We start from the raw sequence: 9,428 nt of genomic DNA on the forward strand, positions 1-9,428 counted from the left end.
GCACGTGCTGTGATGTGGCAAGACATAGATTTATTTTTTTAAGTGCCAAGTAACCAATTATTTACACAAACGCTCTCGCCGTCTGCTCTGTAGAGATGTCCTAGGACTCTGCCACACCAAATGTTCACCTAACTCACCCAAAGAGAGGCAAACAGCAAGGCAAGGCATGCCTCGTGGGGAGGCATAATAATGAAAGTGGGAGAAATGGTTCTAACAGACCTGGAACTGTTGTACTTAAGACTGAGAGAAGCCTGTTTCTAGATAACCACTTTGAAATATCTGGTGGCCCGCTATAAAGTCTAATTAAAGATCGAACAAGTAAATGCACAGGAGGACGGCCCAAGGCCTATCACCCTCTTCAGACCAGGAGCACCTGGACATGAGAGGAAAGCACCCACTGTACCCACCTTGCCGTCAAACTTGGAGTACTCGTTGAAGGGGTTGTTGAGCTGCAGCGGGCACTGCTCGAGTCGCACTGACAGAATCGACGGCTTCCCAGAGCATGGAGACCTCACCCGGAAATTCTTCTTTTCAAATAGCGAGCTCAGCTCCTCTGCTGTGGGTCAGAAAAGAGCAGGGTGGTTGTACCAGGAGACGTACAAGGGTACTGTTCACCGCAGAAAGACAACACAGTAAGCGGGAGAACAAAATCAAATACATGAACCACCACACACTTTAGCAGGGCAGGATCTACCACCACTCTTTCACAGCCCGAAGATATGAAAACGTAAGAAGTTTGAATGATGCTACTGCTTAGGCTGAGGAAAAGGTGAATTATTCCCACACAAAGAATAGAACTGATCAGTACAAGAGCCACCTGAGTCAAGACAAAAATCAAGATTCAAAGTGAAAATTACACATTCCTGGTGTTTCTGCTTGCCTGCCTTTTTCTAAACGAACAGTAAATACTGTCTATGCCAAGGAATTGTTGACAGATCTACAACACGCCATGCAAAAGCACTTCACGTGATACGATGCTATATTACAACATTATGCTACCCTGTTACTGTACTACAACGTCGCTGTGCTGGCAGCTGGCTTGGGTCTTACTACCCCCGATCCAACAGAACCATTCCCTCGGGTGTTACTTCCCATGGCAGACTGGACGCGGTCTCCTCTCAAAAAAAGGTCAAACTTGAAAACACCATTCCAGGTAAACAGTCTGGACAATTAGAAAAAAATAAATACAGGCTTTCTAAAGCCTTCCACAAACAAAGGTGAGAGAATTTGATTTCTCTGTGTGGTCTGGGAAGGCTCAGAAAAGCCTCCAACAAGCAGCTCTTTTTATATGAAGGAACTGCAGAGCTGAATTTCCAGCAACAGCTTAACTCAAAATTTACAGGCATACTATTAAATAAATAAATAAATAAAATTAGGGCTGCTTCTGTTCTAGGAACACCGCAAAACCAGGACAGAGCCTGGGGTGTTTTAGCATATCGGTACCAACGGGGCTCATCTGCGGGAAACCGCGAGTGAGTCTGGACAAGCGTCTCCACATCTGCTCCAGGAGCCGTGCTCCCCCACCTTCATCCATCACTGCCTGAGCCAGCCCAGCCCGGCCCCGCACGGCTCCGCTCCGTGTCCCTGCTCACACCCAGCGCTGCACACGCTGCACCCCGGGGAACGGAGCCGCTCCTGAGGCACCAGCGTGGGGCTCCATCTGCGGGGACCTGCTTCGGTTCTTAAAATGCAAAACTGAAACTTGTCAAATCACAGCTAGGCAGAAGTTTATTTTTATCGGCAGATTGCCTGAAAACTCAGACAGTTGGCAAAAGTGCTAAATACTGGCACTAAGAGATACCCAACAGTCTTGCGAGAGGCTGTGATTAACCAAAAAAGCTTGATTAAATCCTTTTTAAATGTGGCAATTTAAACTCCATTAGGTATTCTGGGTTTTGTAACAAGCTTATCTCTGTTTTTAAAAAAAATCCCAATTACAATTATGCTGGAGTATTACCCTTAACTGGTACTTCTTGGGCATTTGGAAAGTGCTCTGTGCCTTGGAATTCAACAGAATGGTTTTAAAGGTTCAAGTAAAAAAGCAAGTCTTTTATCTCCAAGTTTTGTCTCCAGGGAAATGTTGGGATGATTTGTTTATCATTTCCTTTGCTGGGATATGCGAAACAAAGGATCTCCAGAATTCCTCTGAATCCATTACCGGGACAGCTGTTTTGCTCTGAGTTTTGTCTAGCTTCTACTCAAGCCAAATATCTCACACAACCAAAGAGTTTAAGTAACAGCACATTCTGCAGGATTGTCAATTCAGCTGGCTGAGATAGATTTCCTTTTTCAGAAAACTTCATCATTTCAAAAAATTCAACTCATTTATGAGATCCGTGCAAAAAGCTAGAAGATCGATGAGATTTCTGAAAAAACTACCACCCATCGAGCATTTTGTCAAATAATTTCCGATACGCTCAGGCTGATGAGAGTTCCAGGTTAAAATATTGAGGGGGAAAAAAACAAAACAAAACTTCTCAAATTCCAGGGGAAAAAAGCTCATCTTTTTACATTAAGCGAGCTTTAATTGTATACATTTTAATTCTTAATTAAAAGTTTGGCCATTAGTCTACACTGTATGTATTTTTCAGCTTTCGTGGTTGTCAGCTATGAGAGCTCCTCTGTATGGGCTGAGTGCAAGGCTTTTGAAAGGTTCTCTCAATATATTGTTAGTTCACATTTCCTATGCTCTGAAATGAGTGAAGGTAAGATGTAAACACAATGCCTTCTTTTCTTGCTTTCATCTAAAATTACCTAGCACTGCATGGAAAGGAGTACCCTTGTAAGGAGTAACCCCTGTGTGCTATATCCACACACACACACACACACACACGGTGGGTGTCCTCCTGGGCTCCTCTTCCCTGGCCCTTGCTGTGCTGCTCTTTGTGCACACGAATGAGGTACACGCCAACCTCCGAACCCGAGCAGAGGAGGAAAATCGGCTCTGCCAGAAGAGGAGACTCTGAGGCCCTGCAGTTTTTCTGTAACTTGTGTGTTTTCTACTGAACCGCGTGGTGCAGCAGGGAGCGAGCGCTCCATCCGCCCGCAGCCCAGCATGCTCCTGCGGAGGGGACACCTCCGTCCCTGCTGGGTGACAGACCATGGCTCTCCTCAAGCTGCACGTAAAAGGGATCAAACGTGTGGTGGAGCCTACAGGAGTAAAAAGGCACAAGTGCACAGACTCAGTAGGGAACAGGAGCCCGAGTGCAGGTCAGTGTGGAGGGACATCAGGCAGTGCATAGTCAGGGATAATGAGGAAAAGGAGCATTGCATCACCACTGCTAGAATGCTGTAAAATACTAAGCAAAGAGTTGGAGGTTATGGTAGATTAAACTTTAAAACCTACAACTCTGCTTACAGGTAGAAAGGCAAAAAACATTTCAGACTGCATTAACAGAGGTATCAAACACAGCTGAGCACCATGCTAAGGATTAGTGCAACTGGGTGGCTCATGTGAGTGGCTCTGTTCACTCCTCGAAAAAAGGTTTCACAGAGCTGGAGCAGGGTCTGCAGATGACAGCTGGGAAGAGACAAGGACCTAGGTGGATCTGCACAGGGATCTCCTTAAAATACACAAATATGGAAAGAAGCAGACATGATGGACCATACAAAGGTTTGAATGTGTGTCAAATACAACAGGAACAGATACCAGCTTGAGCTATAAAATAAGAGAATCGATTTTTCATTGCATAGATTACAATTTAAACTATGCAGAGCATCCAGTCAGAAATACTTATTTATATAATAATACTAACCTTTTTTTAAAAAAAATCAGTGATATTAGTTTCTCCAAAGAAAGGCTAGATAAGCTAAGGCAGTATTTATTCTGCTTTCATTTAAGTAGATCATATAAACACATAATTTCTTAAGATATTCCCCTTATCTAGAAGAGTAACCCCAAGAACATTCTGTAAAAGTCATCTCTACAGAATTCGCCACCACACCCTGCACACCAAGTGCCGCTGGAAATACCGAGAACCCCCGTGGAGATCACGGCCCTGCGTTCTGAACGCGGCCACGTGCCAATGGCGCACCCACAGAGCAGTCATGTCCTGCGCCCCCCTCCTCCCAGTAACACCAGGAGCTTCACCAGCTCCACTGCTGCCTCACTGGGGCAGGAGCAGCCTCGGAAGACACTGGTGCTATGATGAGAGAATACACAAAACACAAAATAAAGCAGCCACTCAATTAGCTCAGACCAACAATCCTAGGTTTTACACACTATTAGTAAAGGCAAAGTACAGAAAAGACGTGGCGTGGCCTCGTCAGAGGGGAAAATGAGCGAGGGGGCCCATGGCAGAGCAATATCCCATGGGAAACACCTAGCGGGATGGGAGGCAAACACCATCCTCAGCATTTACTCCACCCTGTAAAGCCTCGGTAAATTACAAACCGAAATGCTGTAACCACCAAAAGCACAAAGACACACATTAGAAAAACAGATCTTGTCTTTTACCTGAGTAAGAAGCATTCCTGTCTTTCCACTGAACATTTTTGCATTTTATTTGATTCTGTCTCTCTTTCCGCAGACGTTCTAGTCTCTGAGCTTGAAAAGAAATATTACAACTATAAGTTTGTCAATGAAAGTTTACTATAAACAAAGACATAATTAACTACCTTTATATGAATAAAGATGTTTTATACTGCATATGTAGGGGAAAAAGTCATAAAATTTTAAAGGTGGCACCCCTGAAAAGCAAATACCAACAAAAACATGAAAATGTTCTTGATTTATAATTGAAATTAGAGGATATAAAACATTAATAGAGATCATAAAGATAGTATTAACATGGAAGAGAATAATAAAATGTGAAAACTTCTGTGATTAATATGACATTTCATTATATAAATCATTAATAACGGTCTTAAAGGAATTTTAATGCACAAATGAACTGAAGTGAATATTACATTACAGGAATAAAATTACTGTTATGAATTACTCTACCCGTTTCAAAAATTAAAGATAAATGAACTCAGACTAGACTATTAAAGTTTTAAATATAAAATCCTTTATCTAAAAATCATGAAAATTATAAAATGTCAAAGCTATATAAATTAGCATAGCTTTTTCTTCAGTGTGCTGAAACAGTTTATAGGTAGTAAAATAAATGATTTGTATCTTCACAACATTAGTCAAATCTTAAAATGAATACAGTATTTCTTTACGTGTATTTCGACTCCATCTTCAAAACACTGTTTGAAAAGAGCCCCAAACAGTTGCAACACCAAAGAACCCACAGGCCAGGGCACCAGAGAATGCCTCACATCGTGTCTGCTAACGCAAGCTCTCCTCAGGAGGGGGTCACCTCAACCTGGCAGGAGCTGCCCAAGAAATCACCCACGGCACCAAGCGTCCCCTCCACACCAGAAAGCGGATTGGACGGGGAAGTGGGACTGATAACGGTGATGTATCGAGATCACTCATTAACTAAAGTGGGTTTGTAGAAGGGATTCTGAAATGCTGAATTACTCTGACAATTTTTGGATACAGTTTGAGTTCCCTGAGTCATTTCGCCAACTACAAAAAAAAACCAATAAATATTTTCTATCCCTCCTATTATTATTCTTTTACATTTAGTCTTTGAACTGAATTGTGGCAAAGAACTGAATCTGTGTTGCACCCATAAAAATTACCAAACTGGGAACTGATGGGAAAACTGCTACTTTGAGGTGTAACAGCTGTGACGAGCAGTTCGAGGCACAGACACAACCAGGGACTTGGATGCATGTTTCCCGTTTAAGTCAACTGAGGTTAGGGCCTAAATACCTCTATGTATCCTGCTCTTAATGAAATAAGATAAAAAGTATCCATGCTTCTAAGTTTAAATATTGGGTAAAACACTGTTGCAGTGCATAGATAGTTTATTCCAAAAAGAAAAACTTTTTTTTCCCAATTCCTTTCCAGACTGTAGCTACAAATTACCTTCCAAACCCCTTCCTTCCCAAATGGGCCACCATAAAATGTCTGTTAGATTCCCATGTAAACCACGGATAAAGGAAAAAACGCAGGACAGAAATCAGTGTAACGCACATTTTAATCCTACTTGACATCTTCACCCCCTGTCCAAACAAGCGCACTAACGCGCAGTCATCATCGTCACCGACTCCATCCAACTCCTTCACCTCCAGCTGATCACAACCAACCATTTACTGTGGGAATGAATTACAGCACCTCCAGAGAGATGGAGTTATCAGCACCTATGGGAAGCCTGAACATTTAAGCCTCATTCCCATAAGCAGCATGTCAGTTTGAAGGCCTTTGGTGTCAAAAATGTCACTGACCAAACGTGGTTCTTGTCCCGTTAAATACTGGTAACACAAGAGCCCTTGTTCCCTGTCACGTGCACTGGGGAAGCTGCTGCTTTCTCCACACCCAGCTCCTCGCTCGCACCTGACCCCAAGTTACATTTCTGAAAGCCCTCTAGGTACTGCAGAAAGGAGCGCGGGGCCAAAGCCCACCTATGGCCACCTGGCTCCTGGGGAAAGGAAGAATTCAGTGCCAAATGACCACCGTGAGCTCCCCAACACCACACGTCCCTCTCAAGAAGAAGGGGAGAGCTTTGCTGTTAGAATACGCAACCATCACCACCAAACGTGCACACCCACGTGAGAACTACCTGATAATCCACACCTGGGCAGTCTCTGCAGAGAGGTGCCGAGTCTTCTGCAGTCACACCTTATTTCTACAATTTATGGAAAAGACACTATCCTGGTAAGGTACTTTGTAACAGAACAGTTGTACAAAAGATAATAAAAAGATATACTCTATCCAAAACCAATAGTTAAGGACATCATAAACAGAAATCATTTTATTTAGCCGGGTATAAACCCAAGGAAAATAAAGAACTTGCATGTTAAAAAAGCCTGCCACTATTACCCGTCGATGTGCAAAATGACACTGTATTATCTTTCCAAACCTAACAACCATTACCTGCTTTCCAAAGAACAAATGGTCCTGCTCTTGCTAAATCTACTCAGGTTGTATGGATTAGGTAAAAGAGAAATTATGATGTTTGCCTGTTTTAGGAGCAAAAATCGCAGTTTTCACAGTTAATGAGTTTTTGTATTTAGGAGAGGTATGAACACTTTGTTCCAGGTATGTATGTATGAATCTGTTTCCTTCCATCAAGAACTTAGAGAAGTACTCGTGTAACCAAAACGCATTTCTATTAAAGCCAGTCAACTTTCTATTTAACTTATTCCTCTCCCTGTATTTCTGAAAAGGCCTCAGTGCTACCAACTTGCATTCTGTGTGGGCTCCTTCCCACCCCGCTCAGCTGGGGCCTGAACGCCGTGGTAACTGTGATGGGTTCTGGTGGCACCCACCCCCGCAGTGGGACACAGAGACGGGCCAGACGAAGGCGAAGAACCAGCTCCCAACGGGCCGAGGGTCCTCACCACTCCTCTGGAATACGCCTCCAACTGGAAACTGAGCTGCTTTCAAAGTGTAACTTAAATGAAAATTATTCTAGCAGTCCACTCGGTGAAACAGTCCTTCAGAATTATTTTTGGAGCTATCTATAGAAGTTTAAACTCGTAAGCTACACCATCAGCTGAACTAAACCAGACCTCAAGGACAACGTTAGGCAGGCTGGCACACTAAACTTTTCACCATGCCTTAAAGTCAGCTGCAGATGAATATTCAGCTTATTTCTAAATCTAACTCTCTGTTACAAGAGATTAGTGCTGTGTCTTCTCTAACTTTTGACAACTTATTTGTAAAAGATATTTCAAGATATTCAACACCGTACAACATTTCACTCGCTAGGTAGAGCACAGATGTTTTTTCTGAGCTCTAGGTGGTGTTGTAATACCTTCAGAAATAATTCGTGAAAAATATTTACTGTAACACATTAAGAGATCAGTATTGACTACCCTGCACCAACATTTTCACAGGTATTTTGCATCGCAGAATTTTTGTTCATGGCATTCGTTGGGTATAAGCAGAAGCCTGAATGTCCCTCACATGAAGCAACAAACGGGACAGCTTTCTTTCAGTCGAGACACACCGTGCAGGTTTTGGAACGGTGTACAGACTTCAACTTCCTAATTTGGTAACTTAAATCCTAGAGCAGGGTTTTTCTCAGAAATAAAACTTCAGAAGACAAAATATAGACAAATCATTCACTTCGTTGGCTCCCTTCAAACTTCATTCCTCTCTTGTAATAACAAATAGATTTGATGCCTCACTAGGTAGATTTTCCCCAGAAAATGACTATCCTGTGCAACAGTTACCACCCCTCCAGACATTAACAATAGAAATATCAAAGGCTGCTCACGTACTTTGGATTTAGACTTGATGTCTTTACAATTTGAATTTCTTTTATATATAAAACTGACTACCTCAATGTTCCTCTGTACATGAATAAGTAAAACAGCAATTAAATCTCGGCTGACAGCACACTGAAGTAACTGAATCATGACACGTCCTTTCAGAAAAGGGTCTCGACATTACAGAAGGAAGTTTGACAGAGACCTAGCTGGTCGTGCTCTGATTTGTCCATGCAAGCCAGACTAAGAGAATCTGAAATTAAAAGGCTAATGTTATCTTTGCTGCAAATATCACTGACCTGTGTTTGATCGTCTTCTGATCCCGAAGTCCCAGCTTGAGGTAATATCAACTGATTGGGAATAGACATAGCCCTGAGTCTCACCATTGCTCCCCTGTGTCTCTGAACCACTGTCCCCATAGGCTGACGAGGGGTGAAATTTCTCCAGGTCGACATCGTGATCGATCAGGACCATCTCGCACATCCCCGTGTCATCGCTGGTCACGTGCGACTGCCGAATGTGAGCAAGTATAATTGCTGGGTTGTCCAGGAAAGCCATTCTGGCCACTGCTCCAGCACCTCACTGTACTATCTCCTCCCCATCTTCTTCCATGGACACACCTACCTAGGAATACAGCAGACAGCATTTTAGGAAAAACAAACCAACCAACCACAAACAAACAGAAAATACAAACAAAACCCCCTAAACAAACAACCCCTACCAAATCCCCAATTCAAGAAGGGTTCTCCTTCCAATGCACAAATCCTGACTCAGTTTTGTACAGTGCATTATTTTAATTCTGCTCCAGTTTACTCAAGCTGAGATCCACTTAAAGAACAGGGGGTTTGAAGGGCCGCTGGAAACCTGGATCCCAAGACAGACCCTCTCCAGAAAGGTCCCATTCCTCTACAATAAACGGATGCTGTAAGGCAAAATATTCTAACTGCTACACATAGAAGGATGGCGAGAAAATGCAGAAACGAAACTTCAGTCCATTCAAATTAATAGATTTACAAAAACAGATAGGATTTTTAATTTCTTTTCCCCCATAGTGTGTTACCGTATTTCTTCTGCCTCTGCAAACCAACTCTTTGATCACTTTATTACAGACCCTCTTCAGGTTCTACATTGCCAGAAAAAACTTCAACGGTGAAGGG

At 42.8% G+C, this 9,428-nt stretch overlaps 1 protein-coding gene across 1 annotated transcript; it reads right to left on the reverse strand.

Annotated features, from left to right (window-relative positions):
• Window positions 1–398: 398 nt before the first annotated feature.
• Window positions 399–8,829, reverse strand: LOC104538837 (target of rapamycin complex 2 subunit MAPKAP1-like; the record flags this gene model as incomplete). Its single annotated transcript, XM_010182190.1, has 3 exons — window positions 8,571–8,829; window positions 4,457–4,546; window positions 399–556 (listed from the first exon to the last, which is right to left on the reverse strand). Coding segments are annotated over exons 1-3 (507 nt in total), but the record flags the coding sequence as incomplete, so codon positions are not given.
• Window positions 8,830–9,428: the final 599 nt, after the last annotated feature.

This window comes from Mesitornis unicolor, unplaced genomic scaffold (assembly GCF_000695765.1).
Source record: "Mesitornis unicolor isolate BGI_N332 unplaced genomic scaffold, ASM69576v1 scaffold374, whole genome shotgun sequence".
Lineage (NCBI taxonomy): Eukaryota > Metazoa > Chordata > Aves > Mesitornithiformes > Mesitornithidae > Mesitornis > Mesitornis unicolor.